At 40.9% G+C, this 24,990-nt stretch overlaps 1 protein-coding gene across 3 annotated transcripts in view; it reads left to right on the top strand.

Annotated features, from left to right (window-relative positions):
* The window catches only part of nup107 (nucleoporin 107), a 49,304-nt gene that overhangs the window by 5,240 nt on the left and 19,074 nt on the right, over nt 1-24,990 (top strand). For 2 of the 3 annotated variants that reach the window (XM_084330090.1, XM_084330091.1), the window contains 13 exons: nt 56-162; nt 769-904; nt 2,516-2,619; nt 3,054-3,169; nt 3,389-3,437; nt 6,058-6,129; nt 6,585-6,673; nt 8,806-8,881; nt 9,074-9,187; nt 12,324-12,414; nt 15,590-15,672; nt 16,078-16,137; nt 22,317-22,462. In XM_084330090.1, the coding sequence (XP_084186216.1) occupies nt 56-162; nt 769-904; nt 2,516-2,619; nt 3,054-3,169; nt 3,389-3,437; nt 6,058-6,129; nt 6,585-6,673; nt 8,806-8,881; nt 9,074-9,187; nt 12,324-12,414; nt 15,590-15,672; nt 16,078-16,137; nt 22,317-22,462 (1,243 nt within the window). The remainder of the gene's footprint in view (nt 1-55; nt 163-768; nt 905-2,515; nt 2,620-3,053; nt 3,170-3,388; nt 3,438-6,057; nt 6,130-6,584; nt 6,674-8,805; nt 8,882-9,073; nt 9,188-12,323; nt 12,415-15,589; nt 15,673-16,077; nt 16,138-22,316; nt 22,463-24,990) is intronic. The other variant, XM_084330092.1, reaches the window with a different exon arrangement.

Here is a 24,990-nt window from a genome sequence, read left to right as displayed (position 1 = left end):
TTCTAGACCTGTAAGACAAGTATACATTCTCTCTCCCTGTATGTCTCTCTCTCAGTGACTCCTAGGAGTGTGTTGTATCACCCAGATGTTTCGGCCATTCTGGGAACAGTAGGAAGAACTCCTCGTTTCACACACACCCCCCGTGGTGGAGTCGGTAGCATGGTGAGACATGCATGCACACGCACACGCATACATGCATACATGCATACATACATACATCCCATGCTGGAGTCAGTAGCATGGTGAGACACGCATGCACACACATACATACATACATACATACATACATACATACATACATACATACATACATACATACATACATACATACATATATATACATATACATATACATACATATACATACATACATACACACATGCATACATACACACATGCATACATACACACATGCATACATACACACATACATACACACACATACATACACACATACATACATACACACATACATACATACATACATACATACATACATACATACATACATACATACATACATACATACATACATACATACATACATACATACATACATACATACATACATACATGCATACATACACACACACACACATACATACATACATACATATATATATATATACATACATACATACACCCCATGCTGGAGTCAGTAGCCTAGTGAGACAAACACTCATACACACACACATTAGGGGACATTCAGATTGGTCATCAGATAGTAAATATGTGTGTGTGTTAATTTTGTGTGGTCTGTGTGTGTAGAACTTGGATGACAGTGATTGGACCAACAGCCTTTATCCATCTCCTCTGTCTGGATTGGCCGATACCAGCGCCTTCACTGAAGATATCACCAAGCTTGGCTCCGCCCTCCTTAAGGAGGATGACCCGGGAGAGGCCGGTAAGGGCGTGCGTCCACCTATCACACAAAAACGCTGGCAGTGCGCCGGTAGTGCTGGCATGAAGCGCATCTTGTAGATGACCGAAAGAAATCTACAGCCATCTTTTTATCGTTTTTTCCTGCCGCGGTTTTGCACATATAGCATTTTTTTTTATCCACTTTTTTCTCCAATTTTCAATTTTTCTCCCATCCCAATTTTCATATCGTCCAATTCAACCCTCCCCTGTCTTCGAACGTTTGTTTCTTGCCTCCCACAAGCCGGCTGCAATGTGGACTAAGTCATACATAGCACGAGTCCCCTCCGATACTCGAGGTAACAGCCGTCGCATCTTTTCACCTGCGCGGCTCGATTTTTCAGCGGCGGGGGTCTGGGCTTTGGAGGGGCCCCGCCCCCGTCGCTTCTTGATTCTACTGCGCAGGCGCACCAACCGACCTGTAGGAGTCGCTGTCCACAACGCATATTAATGCGTGTATATTAATTATATATATAGTTATTGCCTGACACCACAGTTCGCCCTTTGCTTTTTATTAGCTTTTTAGTAGTGTATTCGTGTAGTTATTATTAGTGTATTTGTGCTTTGTTGTGAATCTCAATGGCCCGTCTCTTGTGGGACAGACAGCCAAGACAGGCAGGCAACTCCGGTGTCAGGTTACAAACAGAGTGGTAGATATGAATGGCTGTGATTGGTTGTCTGAAAATGAGCTCAGCGCATCGCTCTGAAGTTCAGAAAGTTTCAACTTTAACCGCTGTGTGCGGCCGCACAAAAAAGCTGAAAAAAGAAGCAGACTGCAGCGCATTTCCTATAGGCGGCGCATGCAGCCGCATACGCTCCCTCCCCATTGGGATACATTGAAAAAAGACGCTTGCGCCCATAAATATGAGATAGGTGGACCCGGGCCCTAAGACGAATCAAATCCTCCAATCTCTCCTCCACTCTACTCTACTCTACTCTACTCTACTCTACTATACTCTACTCTACTCTACTCTATTCTACTCACTCTACTCACTCTACTCACTCTACTCTACTCACTCTACTCTACTCACTCTACTCTACTCTACTCACTCTACTCTACTCACTCTACTCTACTCACTCTACTCTACTCACTCTACTCTACTCACTCTACTCACTCTACTCTACTCACTCTACTCACTCTACTTACTCTACTCTACTCTACTCTACTCTACTCTACTCACTCTACTCTACTCACTCTACTCACTCTACTCTACTCTGCTCTACTCTACTCTACTCTACTCTACTCTACTCTACTCACTCTACTCTACTCTGCTCTACTCTACTCTACTCTACTCTACTCTACTCTACTCACTCTACTCTACTCTACTCACTCTACTCTACTCTGCTCTACTCTACTCTACTCTACTCTACTCTACTCTACTCTACTCTACTCACTCACTCTACTCTACTCACTCTACTCTACTCTACTCTATTCTTTTCTTCTCTTCTACTCTCCCCCTCTCTTCTCTCCTCTCCTCTAGGCTCCTGTCTCCTCTCCTCCTCTCCTCTCCTTCTCATCTCTCCCTTTCTTCTCTTTCCTCTCTCTTCTCTTCTTCTCAAATAAATCTGACTTAACATCTTCTTCTCCCCTCTTCAGCGGCAGCAAGTCTTTTCCCAGAGTTCCTTGGTTCCTTCTTGAAACATTCTTCTTCGGTGGTGTTTGACCTGCTGGAAGAATACCAGGCCCTCTGCCAGGACAAGGTGTGTTTAGGATCAAACATTCAGTAGATGGAGAGATAGACATATAGAGGTACAGTAGATGGATAGATTAGATTAAAATGTATTGTCATTATACAGCACAAGTACAGTACAACAGATCAGATGTATGTACAGAGTTGTAGTATTATTATGTACAGTGATGCATGTATAAAGACACTATGGTAGTAAGTCATAATAGCCAGCAGCGTAACTAGTAAGAGTAGGTAAGTGATATGTACAGGTATAGATATTGTATCTACGGATACTATATCTGTATCTGTACAGTAACATATGCAGGTATAGATAGATAGAGATACAGTATCTAGAAATATGGATAGACATATATATAGAGATAGACATATATATAGATATATGCATAGATAGATAATGTGTGTGTGTGTGTGTGTGTGTGTGTGTGTGTGTGTGTGTGTGTGTAGGTGGAGACTCTCCAGTGTCTGGTCCTCAGAGCAGGTCAGAACAGTAAAACAGCAGGAGCCAAGTGGCTTCTACAGCAAGAGACTATAACCTGGAGACTGATTACCTCTCTGTATAGGTATCTATCTATCTATCTATCTATCTATCTATCTATCTATCTATCTATCTATCTATCTATCTATCTATCTATCTATCTATCTATCTATCTATCTATCTATCTATCTATCTATCTATCTATCTATCTATCTATCTATCTATCTATCTATACATACATCCCTCTCCCTCTCTCTCAACCTGTCTCAGTTTGTCTGTTAGTAAAACTTGTGTCTGTTTCCAGGGATCGTGTCCAGTCTGCGCTGGAAGATGACATAATGATGGACACAGCTGTGAGTATGAGAGAGAGATAGAGAGAGAGAGAGACGCACACACACAAGGGGTTTGAGCGTCTGGTCTGGCTCCTCTGTGTTGCACGGCTCCATTAGGACAGGTGCTGGCAGCTCATCGCTCTGTGGAGCAGCGGTAGATGTGCCATATTGTGTGTATATGCCTAGGGTGCAGACACGGCCCTTTTTAACCCTTTCTAGTGATGGCGAGATGAAGCTTCATGAAGCATTGAGGCTTTCCATCCAATAGTTCCACACATGTGTTGAAGCTTCATGGTGGTTCATTTGCTCTACTGTGCCATCAAGTGGACAATAAATGTAGAACAGGCAGAGTGATTATAATTATACCATGTGTGAAGCTTTGATGTGTTGATGTGATGATGATGCCAATAAACAAATAATATTGTGTCTGTTTTTCTAACAGCATGATAGCAGGGACAGAGGAGAAAGTGCTTGCTTCATTAATTTTTATTTAGAAAAAGCAACTCAAAATCGACATGCCGTCCTGCATTTGGATCATACAGATGTGATCATATTAGGCACAGCAAGTTAGACATTACAGCAAGTTTATATGTAACGGAGCTGATATGGTCACCTTTTTGCGTTGTGTTTAACTTCGATGCCCCGAGGGAGTTTAGAACCCAGCTCTGCCGTGACACGGGCGACAGCACAGACCGCTACACCAAGCGGTGAATTCACACCTAAATCGTGTCTAGTGTCTTTTTAAGTTTAACTCGCAGTACCGCTACTCGCCAGTCACTTCACACCGCTTGAAGTCCATCGTGACTGACAGTGACAGTGCCTCGCGCTACCATCTGTTCAGGGGAGGAAACTAACTTTTTGGCTTACCAGCCAACTGGCGAGTATCTGATTTTTTTTACCAGCCAAACAGATTTTTTACCAGACAAAAAAAATCGCTAATTGTGATAATTACTTCTTTGTATGTCAAGCCGCGTCAATGTTGTGTATGCATCTGGGTAGGCACACTGTGCCTTTAAGACAGCACGGTGGTCTTACGACAGTGCTGTGAAGTACCGTCAAGTGTTGTGGTAACGTTAGTTGGGTTGGTGTGCTGTTGTGCACAGTGCACTGGTTGAGCTAGCCCCTTTCGTGACTGCGATGTGCAAGCCAGGGGCTTTTGAGCATGAAATAAAATGTCTAACCTTACGTCGTAGTCCGGTGCTTTTTTGGAAACATTATAGTCATAACAGATACACCTAGCTGGCTGCTTTGAGCACACAGGGCTAACGTTAGCTAGCAAGCAGCTATAGCTAAAACTCTAACTAGAAGCTAACCACTGTATACAGTTCCAGTAGACTAACATTACACCTCTGTGATTTAAATGTGTCCTTAGTAACTTATACTCGAGGGTTGTACTAGGGTTGGATGCAGTTCCCCGTTGGTCAGTCTGTCTGTTTTCCATCTTCTGCTGTGTTTAACGTTATCTGTTTGCGAGTGCTCCTGATGGCTAGCCTAGTACCGCGGGACTTTTATTATTATATGTCCGCGGGTTGGCCAGTACTGCGCAAACGTTTATTAAACATTATATGTCCGCGGGTGGTCTTGTGCAGTGCTCTCGTGGCACTGTCAACTAAAGCGAACACTCAGAAGACGCGCACCGTTTGCCAGTGCAGTGATTGCAGAATGTTTTATTTTTTTGTATACTCGCCAGCAGGGGAGGAAACTAACTTTTTGGCTTACCAGCCAACTGGCGGGTATCTGATTTTTTTTACCAGCCAAACGTAAAAAATACTAGCATTTGGCCAGTAAAGTGGCCTAATTTCCTCCCCTGCATCTGTTACATATATACGTTAGGATTATTAGGATACACATTTATTTGTCTTTCCCACTACTCCAGGGGATTCTCCAATGCAAAGAAACTCGTAATGAATTCCTATGTCGACAAATGTGAAGGGATAGGAAATGTCCATTGTGTTAAATTGCGCACCAACCCCGAAGCCATTTCCTGAATCGGTGGCCGCGGAGCGAGGCTTCGGACGCCATCACATACGTCGCCGATACACGCCTCGATACACGCTCCACTTAAATATGCCTGGATTACTCGACACAAGCATCGATGCCTCGCTTCAAACGTCACATCACTACCTTTCCCTGCCGCACGACAGAAGGTGAACCCTTTACTATCACTATCACGGTCGCCGTCGTTTGTGTGATAGTAAAGGGTTAACCTTCTGTCGTGTGGCAGTGAAAGGGTTAACCTTATGTGTGTCACCGCAGTGAAAGGGTTAACCGGTTTGGTAGCGCGGCAGTGAAAGGGTTAAATAGTGCAACTGATCACTGATTTATTGGATGGCATGGTTAAATTTACATGATTGATGTTCAAGTCCACGTCCCAAGTTCAAGGTTTTATTTGTCACATGCAACATCATACCAGTATGGTGAGCAGTGGAATGTTTCTCCACTGGCTCTTACAATGTGCACACTAAGCATGTTAAAAAATAATAATAATAATAACAATAGAGAACAAGACAGTACATGGACTATTAATACAAAAATGGCAAATATATATATCCTGACCACAATATATCTATCCAGACCACAAAGTCTCTATCCAGACCACTCTACCATTGGCTCTTATATCTGCTATACTGTAACTGTGCAGGTACCCAGTGAGAGTGAGAAGGCTGTAGTGGACCAACTTTTCCAGCGGGATGCCGTCCTACGACAGAGCCAGGTAACGCATACATACATTACACACACACACACACACACACACACACACACACACACACACACACACACACACACACACACACACACACACACACACACACACACACACACACACACACACACACACACACACACACACACACACAAAAGTTAGAATCAACTGAATGTGAATATGTGTGCATTGTCTCGGAGGATATTAAGAAACAAGGTCAAGACAAGCATAACAGGACAGTCAAGTTTCAGAGGGCTGGTCTACCATAGAGACTGTCCATGACTGACTGACTGACTGACACAGTGTGTGAATGTCAATGCCTGGTCTGGCTTGTCTAGTCTGGTTTTCATGGTAATGTCCGTTTGGACCAAGCGGATGGTCACAGATCGGTGCAGGAGCTAGTTACCATGACAACCAGAGGTGGTTACCACGACAACCAGGACCAACCCCTGTCTGTTTTTCAGCTTGTTGTTGATTGGCTGGAGAGCATTGCCAAGGACCAGGTTGGAGACTTCTCTGATAACATCGAGTACTACGCCAAACACGTCTACTGGTGAGACTGTCTGTCTGCCTGTCTGTCTGCCTGTCTGTCTCTCTGTCTGTCTCTCTGTCTGTCTCTCTGCCTGTCTGTCTGTCTGCCTGTCTGCCTGTCTGTCTGTCTGTCTGTGTCTGTCTGCCCGTCTGTCTCTCTGTCTGTCTCTCTGTCTGTCTCTCTGTCTGTCTCTCTGCCTGTCTGTCTGCCTGTCTGTCTGTCTCTCTGTCTGTCTGCCTGCCTGTCTGTCTGAGAGTGTAGTCTACTCAGCCAGCTGTAAAGCGACTAGAAACACACAATATCCTTCTAACTTTGTCTTTTAGGGTCTTATGTACATTATTAAGAACATTCCGCAAAGAATTCTGTGAACCAAACATAAAAACCACTCTGCCTCTGGTGTAGTATAGTATAGTACAGCGTCGTACAGCAGATCTAATGCTAACCGTTTCATGTAAGTGAATGGAAAATGCTAGAACACATGGCTTCTTACTCCGGGTGCTATAGTTAAATTAAAACAAGATTTGGGTGATCTAGTTAGTAGATTAGTCAAGCTTCTAACCAGTAGGGTCCATTTGGTAGTTTATAGCAAAACGTTTAAGCAAATGCTAACCGTTTCATGTATGTGAATGGAAAATGCTAAAACGATTGGCACCATACTCCGATGCAATCTTAATCGAACAGCATTGGTGGATATTTGGAGAGTGGTAGTAAGATACTCCACTGCATGCGTCTGCCTAGAGACGAAGCTCTGTGCCCAACATCCTTTCTTGGAACGCTCTGCCTTTTCTGTGCAACCGATACCAACGCTTCTTAAGTTGAAAACTTCTGAACTCGTCATCAGAGCTTTCAGCACCATGTCAGAGCTTCTAGCATCACGTTAGAGCTTCTAGCACCATGTCAGAGCTTCATATCAGATAAAGACCCAATGTGAACACAGGCCCTTAACCTGTTTCACCCGTGGAATATTCTCGCCTAAAATATATACCTAGGTAAATGGAATATTGCTCCACTTCTACAAGGTCTATTTGCATATTCTTGGTATCTAGGGACATCTATGGACCGTAGGGAATGTATTCACAGTGTCAGAAATATTGTGTCTATTACTAAGCTTGCTTAAATTGTGATGAAACAAAGGAGAATATGAATTATGATTTTTCTTTGCATCTTTGACAGTGAATAACACCATGATAATAATGACCAAACTTAAAAAACTGCCACTGATCTCGTTCAGTACCCTCTTGAGATTGTGTGTAAAAAATAAAAATAAAAAATAATAATAATAATCTAAGGAAATTAATAAAGGGAAGATTATTAAACCGAAGGTTCTGTAGATACAGTACTGAATTCTCCCATCCGGACCAATGCAATTTGAAATATTATTATAGAATATAGAATATGATGCTTATAAATTACCTTATTATAGCCAATTTGCACATTTATATATATATACATATATTATCTTTCAAATGCCTGAGTTCAATTTGGATTTAGTATCACCAGGCGTGCATAAGAACAGATAATGATATCTACTGTAATTTACTGTATTTTTTTTCCACCACAGTGCAACCATTTTGAAACTAATTTCAGATCTAATTGTTGCTACATGCTAACAATAGGGAGGAGAAACTAACTGCGTTTCAATATTTGTCAAAAACGTTACCTTTTGTGGCTTATTATCCCGAATAATAACAGTTATTGACCTAATTCATTCAGAACGCTGAACTTTTAACCCCCATAGAGCTTGCCAGGAAGTGTAGTTCGAAATAATTCCAACGCTGATCCACAGCTATGCATGCCCTCGACAAAATGGCCGCAAAAAAACTACAATTCCCATGGTTCAAATTTTTTTAAATGGTCGCCGTCTTGGAATAGACTTCAGCAAATCGAGAAGGTAAAACTATCTAATGGCACTTTTAACCTATTGCTAAACTAACGTATTGATGATAATATACATTCTCCATGCTTTTATGACATGTTAGTGATGTTAATACGTTTGATTTTAAAATCGCAATTTTCTTTTGCAACACTCTGAAAAATATTGATTTATGATCAGATGCCGTTTTGGGACCGGATCCGCTCCTGTCGGGTGGAACAGGTTAACTGCTGTCCTAAAACCCTGCTGTTAAAGTGACTCTCTATCTCTCTCTCTCTAGGGAGAACACTCTTCATGCTCTGAAGACGAGGAGAACCTCAACCTCTGGATACACTGTTCCTCTAGTTACTGAACTGGTACACACTCTCTCACACACACACACACACACACACACACACACACACACACACACACACACACACACACACACACACACTGGACTGTAGCTCTGTTCATCTGATATGGTTGACCTTTTAACGTCTGATCTCACACCAGAGCTGACAGTTTGACCTCCTGTGTGTGTGTGTGTGTGTGTGTGTGTCCTCCAGGACCCAGATGCTCCTCTGAGACAACAGCGCCCCCTAGCAAACCTGGATAGAGAGGACGATGCCAGACTGCTGAAAAATATCTTCATTCTCATCAGAGCTGGCATGATAGAAGAGGTAGGAGAGAGAGCGCGAGAGAGAGAGACGTTTGGCTACTTAAAATAATTAGAGTGAGAGATTGATTGATTCTGGCCATTATGGATGCTGTTTAACCTCTTAGCGCTCACCGAGACGGCCAGAGCATCTAACTGTTCTAACAGCAATATATAATCCATTTCAGAAGCAGATCGCACGCAATCAATTATAATAATAATAATTATTATTATTATTATTATTGAAAAGTTCTGGGTTTTTAAAGTTGTATTTGAGGGCAATTGACCAATGGTAGGCTTTTTTTTCGTATCTGGGTTCTCGACCACTCTTAGAATTTAGTCTTGCCTAAGAGAAAAGCAAATATAAGAAAACATTGCTGAATCCCAGGTAAGAACAAAATAATAAAAAAAAAATGCTAGTTCAATATAAGACTAAATCTGTTCTTATATCGCTTCGTGAACGAGTCCCAATGTAATTTAAGCTAGCGCATAGCCTCTTTAACTAAAATAAATAAATGTCAACATTACCTTGCTAGCTAATGGGTCGACCGTAATGCCCTAATGCATAGGTGTCAAACTCACGGCCCGCGGGCCAAATCCGGCCCGCCACGTCATTTGATGTGGCCCCCCAAGAGCTCAAAAAAAAAAAAAAAAAAAACGTTTTTTTTTTTTTTTTTTTACATTAATATTGGGTTAAAAAATAGCAGTGTTAAAATAATTGTGGGTTAATGCGTTAATAAAGCTTTAACTTTGACAGCCTTAGTTATTACACATTCTTACACATACATGTATGTTGAACATCTGAGGTAACAAAGGAAAAAAGCCAAAAGCACTTACTCCTCAGACATTCTTTGACAATTTTACAGCCCAAAATACAAAAAAGATCCAGGCGGAATAGGTAACAAAGGGTTGAAGAAATATTGTCTGAACTGTCAGATGCAAACTGGCTGTGTGACATAACCGAGCATCTCGCTCAATTGAATAAGAAGCTGTAGGGACGCAAACAAATCACACCCAAAATTTGACCAATATAGTTGTGAACTGAGACAACCCTTATTTTGTTATTTTCGAGTACAGTTACAGACACATAATAGCAATTTCATTACGAATTGAAAATGGGGGACCCTGATGTAAACAAGTCGAAAGTCTTTCTCTGGTCTGCATCCCCTTAACAATTGTGTGTATTGAGCTGTACTGTACTGTACCCATTCTGCAATCTGTTAATTAAAGTTAATTAAACTATCTTCCATTAGTTGGATGTATGGCCTCTGCAAGGTTGTGTGCAGCCATTTGTTTTTGTAACATCTGCTACATCTGTCCCACGTGTTCTTTGCAGCTCACAGTTGTTAGTTCTGCCCCTCTTGACTGTGACAAAAAGGTTTTGAACAAACTTAATGTCATAGCTTGTATTTGATGATATTCTTCTTTGTTATTTACTTGAATGGTTTGATCATTGATTGGTGGAGTAATATGGGGTTCTGATAAACTAAAATTATTTGTTAAAATAACATAAGCTAACATATATTTTTACATTTATGCAAATTAATATCCAATATGTATAACTTGAATAAGTAATAAATACAGAAACACCATGTTTAACAATATGTAAATGTGTAGCTACATTTATTTTACATTACATTAACATTTATACGGTCTTTGGCCCTTTGAGGGCAACCATAATGCTGATGTGGCCCTCTGTGAAAATGAGTTTGACACCCCTGCCCTAATGGGTCGACCGTAATGCACATTGAGCTCTGTTGGCTACTGTAAACTCCAATCAATATCCACAACAAGTCCCTCCCTACCTTCCTGTTTTTACAGGAAACTCATAAATATGTGGAATCAAATATCATTCTGCTAGTATAATAACAAACTCCAGTTATTATATCTATATAATATTATTATTATTGTAGTATTATAGTGTAACGTTTGGCTACTTAAAATCATTAGAGTGAGAGATTGATTGATTCTGGGCATTATGGGTGCTGTTTAACCTCTTAGCGCTCACCGAGACGTATACGTCCCCACGAGCACTTGCGCGCAAGTCACGGCACTTTGCCAACGTCTACCGGCTCGGGGCTGCATTTTTCGCCAAACATATAATGTACTGTTCGAAACATCTATTTGCCGCAGTTCGAAAGCCACCTCACTCGACCAATTCCGTGCCTCAGTTCTCGAGTTACATGACGATATGTCAGGCGAGGGTCTTTTTACAGGCCGCGCATCATGATGACCGCCGCACTGTATACGCTCTCCAGAACTGACCAATCACAGCTGATGGCGAAAAGTGTCTGCTTCCAACGATACCCCACTTGGGGGGGTGCGAATATAGGAACTAGGTGAAAGTTGACTAGCGAACATGAGAAGTGACTCAGACTTCAGAGCGCACGGCGGTGGATGGAAGAAATGGATTTTGGAACGCTTTCTTTTTTGGCGTGGGTTTACTAAAACCTCTCTCAAAGACTAATTTCTGAACGGTTCTGTATAAAATTTGGACCTGTACTACATAGGACTTCAGGCTATGGAACCGTGTTTTCCAGCTCATACCTCTATGCTGGAATAATGGAATATAGAATCTTGCAACCATTAAAGAAAAATGTGAGGACACAAGTTCAAGTTGAACTCGAGTTCAAACCTCTGTTACTCTATTTCATTAGCACTAAAAGTGATTCTCCTTTTTGCATTAGTAACTTCAGAATGTTATCTTTCAAAAGAGACCAGGCTCATGCATGTGCTATCAGTATAAAGTATAAAGCTAAGATTTGCAAAAAAAAGTATGCAGTCCTCAAGTTCAAGTAAAAATAATTGCCACTTTTCTGCCTGCCTGTTACACCATCAATTATCTATAGAGTATCTTTTTGCATCATTTTGTAGCTCCTTTGTGATCCATGGATCTGTATAGTTTTCTGATGTATCGTTTTATTGGCCATACAGTGATTTGAATATAAAATATTGCATTGTCAATATAATATTCTTCATGTATTATTTTACAATTTTGTGTTTGTAATTCACTTTTAAATACTTCTTCTGTTCACGCTCGCTTGTATTTAACGTTGTTGGCATCACTATCCTTCTATCCCTCCTATCCATGCAGGTTGTGTTAAAGTGTCTGTTCATCCCTTCAGGTTGTGTTAAAGACTTGTGTCTATTCATCCCTTCAGGCCCAGAGGTTATGTAAGCGCTGTGGTCAGGCCTGGAGAGCTGCTACACTGGAAGGCTGGAAACTCTATCATGACCCCAATATAAACACAGGTAAAACTACTGACCTCAATACAAACACAGGTAAAACTACTGACCTCAATATAAACACAGGTAAAACTACTGACCTCAATACAAACACAGGTAAAACTACTGACTCAAATACAAACGCAGGTAAAACTACTGACCTCAATACAAACACAGGTAAAGCTACTGACCTCAATATAAACACAGGTAAAACTACTGACCTCAATATAAACACGGGTAAAACTACTGACCTCAATATAAACACGGGTAAAACTACTGACCTCAATACAAACGCAGGTAAAACTACTGACCTCAATACAAACACAGGTAAAACTACTGACCTCAATACAAACACAGGTAAAACTACTGACCTCAATATAAACACGGGTAAAACTACTGACCTCAATACAAACACAGGTAAAACTACAGACCTCAATATAAACACAGGTAAAACTACTGACCTGAATATAAACACAGGTGAAACTACTGACTCCAATACAAACACAGGTAAAACTACTGACCTCAATACAAACACAGGTAAAACTACTGACCTGAATATAAACACGGGTAAAACTACTGACCTCAATACAAACACAGGTAAAACTACTGACCTCAATACAAACACAGGTAAAACTACTGACCTCAATATAAACACGGGTAAAACTACTGACCTCAATACAAACACAGGTAAAACTACTGACTCAAATACAAACGCAGGTAAAACTACTGACCTCAATACAAACACAGGTAAAGCTACTGACCTCAATATAAACACAGGTAAAACTACTGACCTGAATATAAACACAGGTGAAACTACTGACTCCAATACAAACACAGGTAAAACTATTGACCTGAATATAAACACAGGTGAAACTACTGACTCCAATATAAACACAGGTAAAACTACTGACCTCAATACAAACACAGGTAAAACTACTGACCTCAATACAAACACAGGTAAAACTACTGACCTCAATACAAACACAGGTAAAACTATTGACCTCAATACAAACACAGGTAAAACTACTGACCTCAATACAAACACCGGTAAAACTACTGACCTGAATATAAACACAGGTGAAACTACTGACTCCAATATAAATACAGGTAAAACTACTGACCTCAATACAAACACAGGTAAAACTACTGACTCAAATACAAACGCAGGTAAAACTACTGACCTCAATACAAACACAGGTAAAGCTACTGACCTCAATATAAACACAGGTAAAACTACTGACCTCAATATAAACACGGGTAAAACTACTGACCTCAATATAAACACGGGTAAAACTACTGACCTCAATACAAACGCAGGTAAAACTACTGACCTCAATACAAACACAGGTAAAACTACTGACCTCAATACAAACACAGGTAAAACTACTGACCTCAATATAAACACGGGTAAAACTACTGACCTCAATACAAACACAGGTAAAACTACAGACCTCAATATAAACACAGGTAAAACTACTGACCTGAATATAAACACAGGTGAAACTACTGACTCCAATACAAACACAGGTAAAACTACTGACCTCAATACAAACACAGGTAAAACTACTGACCTGAATATAAACACGGGTAAAACTACTGACCTCAATACAAACACAGGTAAAACTACTGACCTCAATACAAACACAGGTAAAACTACTGACCTCAATATAAACACGGGTAAAACTACTGACCTCAATACAAACACAGGTAAAACTACTGACTCAAATACAAACGCAGGTAAAACTACTGACCTCAATACAAACACAGGTAAAGCTACTGACCTCAATATAAACACAGGTAAAACTACTGACCTGAATATAAACACAGGTGAAACTACTGACTCCAATACAAACACAGGTAAAACTATTGACCTGAATATAAACACAGGTGAAACTACTGACTCCAATATAAACACAGGTAAAACTACTGACCTCAATACAAACACAGGTAAAACTACTGACCTCAATACAAACACAGGTAAAACTACTGACCTCAATACAAACACAGGTAAAACTATTGACCTCAATACAAACACAGGTAAAACTACTGACCTCAATACAAACACCGGTAAAACTACTGACCTGAATATAAACACAGGTGAAACTACTGACTCCAATATAAATACAGGTAAAACTACTGACCTCAATACAAACACAGGTAAAACTACAGACTCTAATACAAACGCAGGTAAAACTACTGACCTCGGGGTGCTCCAGTAGCACACCATGTACCGGATTGTACCGCGCTGCGTCGCGGAATACCGCGCTGCATCACGGATCTGGTTGACTCCAAGTTCGATTCCCGGACTCGCCGTCATTTGCCGAATGTCTTCCCCTGCTCTCTCTCCCGTTTCACCCTACAACTGTCGGTCATGCTTGACCAGAAAAGCGATAAACGCTAAAAAATTAAGCTTAAAAAAAAAAAAAAGAGGAGACCCAGGGCGTTTGAATTTCATAAAACTACACTACCCAGCTCTGAAATAAATTGTTTACATTATTTTCGTGATTATGTCTCACGGGTCGAACAAACCTGAACGTTATTGCCACAAAATGGAACCTATTTTGTTTCTTTACCTTTCTGTGAACGTCTACAAAAATGTAACTGTACTTACAGTATATTTCATTCACGGCCTTTGCTGCCCTATTACAGGTGCCTAGTGGTACTAGATCCAGATTGAACTCTGCCATTGGAAAGAGGAGATTTGGCCCGATCCATAGATGGCCATAATAACTTAAGGCAATTTATTGCATGTGTCCGGATGGCAAAATTCAGTACTGTATCTACAAAAAAAACCTGTAAATCATCTGCCCTTTATTCATTTGTTTAGATTTTTTGTACACTTAATCTCAAGAAAAGTGTTGAATGAATCCTTCACGCCTGGTCAATCTTAGCATGGTGTTATTCACCGTCAAAGATGAAACATTTATTAATATAATAATAATTGATATTCTCCTTTGGTTGATTACAATTTACTCAAGCCTAGTAACGGACGCAATATTTCGGACACTGGGAATACATTCCCTGAGGTCCATAGATGTCCCTAGATACCGAGAACATGCAGAGCAATCTTCCATTTACTTGGGTATGTACTTTTAGGCAAGTTTCTGAAAATATGGCTAGCGCTTAAGAGGTTAATAATATGAACTACTGACTTAAATATGAACTACTGACCTCAATATAAATATATAATGTGTGTTTACAGCAGGTTGTACTGAGCTTCAGCCAGTAGAAGGGAATCCTCACCGAGCGATCTGGAGGACCTGCTGCTGGAGGATGGCTGAGGAGGTAACTGACCTGGGGTCAGATTTAACACTTCAGTGATTATTATGTTTTGATTAGACAGTAACTGACCTGGGGTCAGATGTAACACTGATTATTATATTATTATAATGTTATTATGAGACAGATTATTACGTTATTATCAGACAGATTATTATGTTATTATCAGACAGATTATTGTGGTATTATCAGACTATTATGTTATTATCAGACAGATTATTGTGGTATTATCAGACTATTATGTTATTATCAGACAGATTATTGTGGTATTATCAGACTATTATGTTATCAGACAGATTATTGTGGTATTATCAGACTATTATGTTATTATCAGTGTCAGACATATTATGTTATCAAACTAACGGGTTATTATGTAATTATGAGACAGTTGTGTGTGTGTGTGTGTTTCAGGAGCAGATGAATAGATATGAGAGAGCCATCTATGCTGTCCTCAGTGGCAACCTGAAACCGGTGTGTATGTGTGTGTGTACTAGGGAATGAGCCTGCATCCGAATATGAATTTGTGAAAGCACGGATAATGATATAATATTACAGATATTAATATTATTATTCAGGTTTGAGCTCCATTGACTGCACTAAGAGTAGCCTTCATTGACGCCAATTCCAGGAATATGATTTATTTACATTGGACATGACGGTCATGTCAGTTTAACGATCAGATGCGGTTAAACGAACGACTGTGTATCAGTACCTGTGTGTTTGTGCACATGTTTGTGTGGGTGTGTGAAAGGAAGTGTAGGATCTGCCGGTGTCTCACTCCTAACCAGAGGAGTATTGCACGTTCAAGGTCTTAGTTTTAATTAAATTCCTGTATGCTCTTTGATAAGGCATCATGGGAGGATGGTTTCATATGCGTCCCTACTGCCTCTTGTGCTGCCAGTGCTCAAATGCAGTATGACCCTAACTCCAAATTAAAACTTCTTCAACCATTATCTGAAATACATTATATATATATTTTTTATCTAACCCTAACCAACCTTACTGTCATGCACTTGTCCTAATAAACTAACCTACACTGTAGCACGCAACACTTTGATGAACATTGTTACTCAGCTGATAGTTGTGCCCTTCCTAATGACTTGTCGTACAGAACTTGTAAGTCGCTTTGGATAAAAGCGTCAGCTAAATGACTAAATGTAAATGTAAATGATTGGAACCGGGCGGTGTCCGCTCCTCATTCCTCCTCATGCAAAACATTCCATGAATTCCATATTTAGGCTATTACCATTCTTATGTATGAATAATCCATTAGATGATGGACTTTAGAAACAGAATCTTGACCATGGGCCAATATGAATTTGTAGGAATCATGTGACAATTTTTAAAGATTAGTTTCCGAAGTTCATATCATGCTTAAACCTAAGCTAAATCATCTGCTGATTTTTGTTTTCAGAACATCTGAATACAAAATATTAGATTAGATTCAACTTTATTGTCGGAGAACAACGTCTTATGGGCAGCCTACATATTAGTCTACAGGCTGCATAAAAAGAACACCCCTGATTTCGCAGAAGCGGGAATTTGAGGTGTGTGCAAAGGTCTGCTGTTCTACACTCTTAACAAAAAGGGTGTTCTTTGGCTTGTAATCATCTACACAAATAAAATAAAATGGGCAAACAAGTCCCCAAGGAGATTAATAAATGTTTTTATTTTCCATTTTTCATACATAGAACAAGACATCACAATACAATAACATTAACAATAATAATAATAATAGTAACAATAGCCCAAGGGGATTACTAAAGGAATACTTGACTTGTATACAGTAAATGTATACTATTACTGTTATAAATATTTCTTTCAGTTTCTAATTGATCAATGTCCCCCAGTTAAAGGGGGGGGGGGCAACTTCAGACAGTTCATACAACTTAGTTTAGTTAAAAATAGAGTACAGTACAGTATGAGGAGTTGGAAATATATATTCACCATTAATTATATGCCAATATGAAATCAATTTGATGCTTTGAAGGCACAACAATTGCATTTCCAATGAAGATTTGTCAGATTTAATGTGGCTTCCTTTAATCTAATGTTAATTTGATTACCGGTACATATGTTCCCATCTTGCATTGTACAATAATTGTTAAAAATAAAAAAGGGTTAACTCTTTCAGTGCCACTCACAAGATTTCTCGTGTTTTTTTTATAGGTGGTTGCTAGCCACTCACGAGATTTCTCGGAATTATTATTATTATTTTTTTTTGCGATCTGAAAAATTATTGCATCACCCGAGCCTACCCGAGTATTGCCGAGCTGCGCCGGTGATCACTGTGGAAAAAAGCGCCCCCTGTCGTCTCCCAGATGACATAAGTGATTTTGGAATGGACTCAATGAAAATGAATGGGGAAAAAAATCCGGTACTCCACATTTTCCAGTTCACTGATCCAGCCGGGGTTACTAGAGTTCATTCTGGAGCCTCAGATCCCCGCGGATCATGGAGATCCACTGTGTCGCGTTGGATCCATACACGTATCGACTTTTTCGAATGGTGATCAGGAATTGGAATATACCAGTTGGATACCATCTGATGTCAGGTAAGGACTCTATGTTATCAGTGGTAGGATAATCAGAGTAAGTTTGATGAAGTTATAAGCTGTTTTGTGAAATGTCTTCTTTCGGTTTCAATGTAAAACTCCGAGAGGAAATCAACGAGGCGATTATCCGCGCGCGGCCGTAATGTGCGTGCGTGCACGTATAATATTGATCATCTAGCGTTTATTTGAAAACGATTCATAAAAAGGCCGACGAATATCAACGTTGTGGAATATTCCACTAAAAGACGATTTTCATAGAATGCTCCAGAATGAGCTGTTTTTTATATCAAAACGGGTGCTTTTCTAACTGCTCTGAAACGGCAACGACGCGATAAAAAAACAATCTGCCTTCACAGCACTGTCTGGAAAATAGTCTTTGATAATGCGATGGGCAGATTAGACACATAGCCATAATTTAAAACATAGATTAGGCGATATTAACGTTAACATTGGCGCGGATGGTGGCATTCAAGCGGTAAAATGGAAAACCAGGCGTGGCACCAGGGTTTCCGTTAGAATTTTTTTTTGCAGGTCTGAGTGTCCGGTAGATTTCAATCTACCGGACAAATGGGATAAATTCCGGTCAGAGTTTATTGAGCTTAAAAACAATTGATAGACCTATATAAAGAATGACATCATCAAGGCATTTATAATATTTTAACTTAAAACTAGGCTACTTTTGCGTATCAGTCATTAATATATTCCAAATAAAATAAGTCCCTCGAGACTTCGTGCTGCTGCTGCCGACTTGAGGTGTCGGTGGGCAGTCTGCCCGACCTTAATAAACAGCAGTCTGTTATAATCACATTTTTATGAGCTAACTAATTCCGTTATATTGGACATTTGTATTAATTATATCAAGCGAAGAACTGAGAAATTTGGCACCGCTGTGTCAGCGCGAGCTGGCTGCTGATATATTTACGTGAAGCATGGAGCACTTGGAGCAGGCAGAGCAGAGCAGTGGTGTCAGCAGCGCCCCCACCCAACAGCTGAATTGCCAATGGCTGAATTGGAGTACTGCACCCTGCCAAGCCATGCTTCACGTAAATATATCAGCAGCCAGCTCGCGCTGACAGCAGGATGTCATTATTAGACCGGCTGCTTGGTGAGATTGTTTCGTTCATCGCATAGGCTATATAATTTTAGCCTATTTTAATACAATTCAAATAATCTAATTGTGTTTAGAGGGAATTATTTTCACCGGACATTATGACCGGAGAGATTAAATATGTCGGACTTCAACAGATTTTGCCAGTCAAATACCGGTAATTACCGGCTAACGGAAACGCTGCGTGGCACTGAAAGAGTTAAAGGTCCCATGCATTATAAATGGCCTTTTCCAGTGTTTAGCATTGTTTCCTAGCAATGGGGGATTATATCAATGTGGTCTGTGTCTCTAATTATCATATAGACTCATCAGTCTAGTCTCGAGTTCACGAGATCTTCCCTCACTCAACTAAGCTGTTCTGATTAGACTGTTTTGCTGATGTGAATATGGCACTGATAACCTTGACCGCGCGGGGAAGCAGTGGCACACACAACCTGGCCCGCGCGCGGGGAAGCAGTGGAGAGTAGGGCTGAACGATTAATCGATCTTAAATCGAAATCGTGATTTGGAATGATGCAATTAGCAAATCGCAAAAAATAAATAAAATACCGGGTAATCGCAATTTCTTATTTTCTTTTTTATTTAACCAGGAAGTCCTATTGAGATACAAGATCGGTTTGGGAGAGGGAGGTAAGGGGTTTTAGATTGTGTGTTGTGAAGTTTAGACTTCAGAGAGGGAGAGTAAAGTACAGAAAAAAAGGTACCGTTGGGTACCGGTATCGATTCCCAGGTAAAAAGAAACATTTTCAGGCTCGGTGTCCCGAAAAGACCCACCGCGTAGGCCAGATGCAAGCCGCATTTTACAATAAACTTCTGTGGAGCTGCTTAAAAAAAAATATAATCGCAAATGTAATTGCAATTGCAATATCTGTCCGAAAAATATCGCAATTAGATTATTTCCCAAAATCGTGCAGCTCTAGTGGAGAGATAACTTTATGCTCTCTCTCTCTCTCTCTCTCTCTCTCTCTCTCTCTCTCTCTCTCTCTCTCTCTCTCTCTAGCAGTCACTTTAGCATGAACACACGCTGCTCACACTCAACGGTCACTTTACACAATGAAAAGGTCACTTTAAAAACAAGAACGGGAGTGGTTCTTGTATAGTAAACAGATGTATATAGCAAACTAGCATAAGGACGCATAGTACAACTGTAGATTGTATAGCATTGTATAGTAGTGTACATAAGACCCAGTGCCTCATCCGTAGCTAACAGTGTATTGCACTATCGCAGGACCTTAGCATGTCTTACCATGCTTTTTGTAAACTTTATGTACATCATACCGCAGGGTTTCCGTTAGCCGGTAATTACCGGTATTTGACCGTCAAAATCTGTTGAAGTCCGACATATTTAATCTCTCCGGTCATAATGTCCGGTGAAAATAATTCCCTCTAAGCACAATTTGATTATTTGAATTGTATTAAAATAGGCTAAAATTAAATAGCCTATGCGATGAACGAAACAATCATTACATTTGTCAGCGGGAGCTTGGTGCTGGTTTTGCGAGAGCATGCAGCTGCAGAACCCACAGAGCTGTGCCTGCACAGTGCAGTACTCCAATTCAGCCATTGGCAATTCAGCTGTTGGGTGGGGGGTGCTGCTGAGCGGTCCCCAGACCGGACCTGAAAACACAGCTGGCTCTGCAGCTCTGCAGCTGCATGCTCTCGCAAATCCAGCACTGAAGTCGTTGGGAGGTGGAGATAGTCATCACGCAAACCCACGATAATGTTGCCGTCTCTCTCTGCCAAATTTCTCAGTTCTTCGCTTGATATAATTAATACAAATGTCCAATATAACGGAATTCGTTAGCTCATAAAAATGTGATTATAACAGACTGCCCACCGACACCTCAAGTCGGCAGCAGCACGAAGTCTCGAGGGACTTATTTTATTTGGAATATATTAATGACTGTATATACGCAAAAGTAGCCTAGTTTTAAGTTAAAATATTATAAATGCCTTGAGGATGTCATTCTTTATATAGCCTGCCTATCAATTGTTTTTAAGCTCAATAAACTCTGACCGGATTTGATCCCACTCTTCAAAAAAAAATTCTAACGTAAACCCTGTTATACCGGTTATGTCTTATTCTTATTACTTGTATTATTGCACAAATGTCTTATTCTCATCCTATTCTTATTACTTGTATTATTGCACAATCGCTGCGGGCATGACCCCCCGCATTTCACTGTATGCCGTGACAAATAAAACTCTTGACTCTCTCTCGCTCTCTCGCTCTCAGTCGCACTGTGGGTGACTGTCACTCAAATCGCTTATGGGCAGAGCCCAGCCAAAACTGCTTGAAATCTTGAAAATGTTGCTTTTGAGTACTTGATTAAAAATAATTAAATTGGGGCGGTCAGGTGGCGTAGCGGAGATTGCGTTCGTCACCAACACCGGAGACGCTGGATTCCCCTGTTCGAATCCAGCTCACAGCTCCGGCGTTGTCACCAGCTTGGCTGGCCGTTCACACTAATACAATTGGCTGTATTAGAGGGTGGGAAAGCTGGCAGGGTGGGTCCGGGTCGTTGTAAACAGCGACTCCTACAGTTCGGTCGGGGCGCCTGCTCAGCGCGGATAGGATCTAAGGGGGGTAGTGTGATCCTTCCACACGTTACACCCTCTCAGTGAGAGTCCGCGCTGCCAGGTGAAAAGAAGCGGTTGATTGGCTAGACGTGTGTCGGAGGAAGCACGTGATAGCCTCCACTCTCCCAGACCGACTGTGGGGGGTAAGTGCGCAGCGACCAGGAAGGGGATTGGGAATTGGCATAACGACTAACATTGGGATGGGAGAAAATCGGAGGAAAAAGGAGGGGGAAAAAGATAAAAAAAAAATAATAATAATAATAATTAAATTAAATAACTAAATAAATAAGTAGATACAAAAAAAATTTCAGTATAAACCGCACCCGCTTCCGGTCTTCTATCCAGATACAGATAATGATCTCACACCCCAATGTATACTGTGTGTGTGTGTGTATATATACTGTGTAGGTACTAGCAGTGTGCGAGTCTTGGGAGGACTGTGTTTGGGCGTACTTCAAGGTGATGGTCGACACTCTGGTGGAACAGGAAGTGACATCATCAGGCATGGCCCAGCAGGAAGTGGACACGCTGCCAAGAGAATATCTGGAGGCCAAGTAACTACCCCCCCTTACACATATACACATATACACACACACACACGCACACACACGCACACGCACACGCACACGCACACACACACACACACACAAGTAGGGATGGGAATCGAAAACCGGTTCCAGTTGGGAGCCGTTCCTAATTGTCCGATTCTTGGAATCGCATGCCTCCATGACTATCGATTCCTCTATCGATGCCATGTTTTTCCGACAGTTGCGCATTTCAAAACAATAACGTTAGCGTTAGCACAGGCACGCGAGAAGTGAGTCAGACTTGGGGGTGCGGTCGGAGTCAGAGATAAATAATAATGATAACGTCATATTAAATGCATGCGCGAAGCGCATCATTCGTGATTTTCCATTCATTTGAAAGATCAATATTTTACACTACAACAGACAAACTTGAACACCAACATGTGGACAGTTCACACACGAAATGCAGCAGTTTTTTCTCTAATCAGAAGACGATTTATTGTCGATTTAGACGCAAGCGGCAACAACTAGCGTTTGGACTTTCGTTTCGCACACCGCACAGGATCTGTGTGTTTGTGTGTGTGTGTCACTGACTGTCACAACAACAATTGCAGCAGGAGCGATAATAAACACACATTACCTATTCCGAAGACGGTAGAACACCGATGGTGGTCTTGCGTTCAGGAGTGGTGGAAATAAACTCCTTCATGACAACATGAATGTCCAGTGAGTCCAGAATATCCTGATGCATATGCAGCAAGTCCAGGTTATTATTATTAAAGAAATCAGATATTCGTTTTTGAGACATTTCTTTTCTGAGACACAAGTAAACACACTCTCCACTTCAGTCAGTCCTCCCTCTCTGCAATTCGTTCCTGCATACAACATCGCCGACAGATATATTCCTTTACTGCGAATTGTCCCAAAAACTATTCCAGGCCACGATTTTTTTTACCAACGGATTTCCAGTTCCGCGTTGACACTTCCAGGCCGCGTCTATTCGAATCCCAACTGGTTCATGCGTCGGCTACACGCTTCTTTAATGGGCGACAGTGGCTCGGGAGGTAGAGCAGTCGTCTGGCAATCCAGAGGTTCCCGGTTCGATTCCCGCTCCTCGCGGGCAGCATGTCGATGTGTCCTTGAGCAAGACACTTAACCCCTAATTGCTCCCGATGAGCAGGTTGGCACCTTGCATGGTTGCCTCCGCCGTCGGTGTGTGAATGTGTGAGTGAATAGGTAAAATGTGAGTAACAAATTGTAAAGCGCTTTGGATAAAAGCGCTATATAAAAAAGCAGCCATTAAAAAAAAAAAAAACAGCCATTTAATAACACTGCATTATCGAGACAGCGCCCCTATGAGGATCTGGCAATGAATTCTAAGAATAGGGTAAATCTGCAGTGCCGCTCCGCTCTGTGACATTGAGTAGCCTCGGTATTACAATGGAATAAAGGCCAAAACAACCTTGCAGTTGCAGTTACACTCCCCGCCAGCAGGGGGTGCTGGTGCACCAGCCGCACCCCCACTTTCCGCGCCCCTGCGTTAGCATGTAGCCATGGCAGACTATTTGATTCCTTACACTCGAAATTGCCTGGGTTTTGGTCATATGCTCCCGAAATGCTCCCGCTGTTTGACTGTTTCTAAGTGCAGTGATTGAAAACTACCGGTACTCGAATGCTTTAGAACCGAGTCATTCATTTAATTCGGGTCAACCTAACAGCCACGGAGCTAGCGCTGGCTAACGCTAGCTGACGCTGGCTAATTAGGCTCATACAGACACACATAGAGAGATAACAGCTGACAGCAGGTAGTAGTACAGGTACAAATACAAAAAAGGGGTGGGGGCTGTTGTGTAAACCTTGTACTCTTTAGTTCACATATAATAAGAGACGGGGGGTTGACTGTTTACTAGTAGGTACCGTGCAACATACAAACATGTCCGTGTAGCAACACGAGCCCATAGCTTACAGGACAGGGGCCTGGGGAGGGGGGGCGTGTGTGTTACCACCAAACAGTGTCATTCTATTCTACTATGTTGCTACTCAAACATCATGTTTGTCTTGTTCCTTGACATTCTTAGGGGGGAAAAAAGTATACCGTACTTACATTTTCTGAAAGTACACTTTGTATACATTAGAATTTCAGAAAGATACTTAGGTATAGATCACTTAAGGTGTACTTGAGATGTACTTAAATATATTGAATGTATTACTTTTGATGTATTTCTGGTTACTTTTGCTGACAAATAGTACACTTTTAATACGTTTACTGAAGTACAACTTAAGTTTGGTAAACATTTTCAAGTGTACTTAGATTTAATTTACAGTATATTAGTGACTATCATATTAAACACATGAATGAAAGTACCAGAAATACATTGCAAGTATACACTCTTTAGAAGTATACATTATTTTAAAACACTATACTAAAAATATACGTTCAGTATGGAGGAATATACACATTTGTGACTTGGGGTAACTTGTTCACACCGTAGCCAGACCAGATTCTCTCTCAACAGAATCTTCATTTGAATAAAAAAACTCTGAAACTGTGCTTT

This window comes from Notolepis coatsorum (assembly GCF_963971535.1).
Source record: "Notolepis coatsorum genome assembly, chromosome: 15".
Lineage (NCBI taxonomy): Eukaryota > Metazoa > Chordata > Actinopteri > Aulopiformes > Paralepididae > Notolepis > Notolepis coatsorum.
Note: the sequence above shows the minus strand (reverse complement) of the source record. Positions and strands in the feature narration are given on the sequence as shown.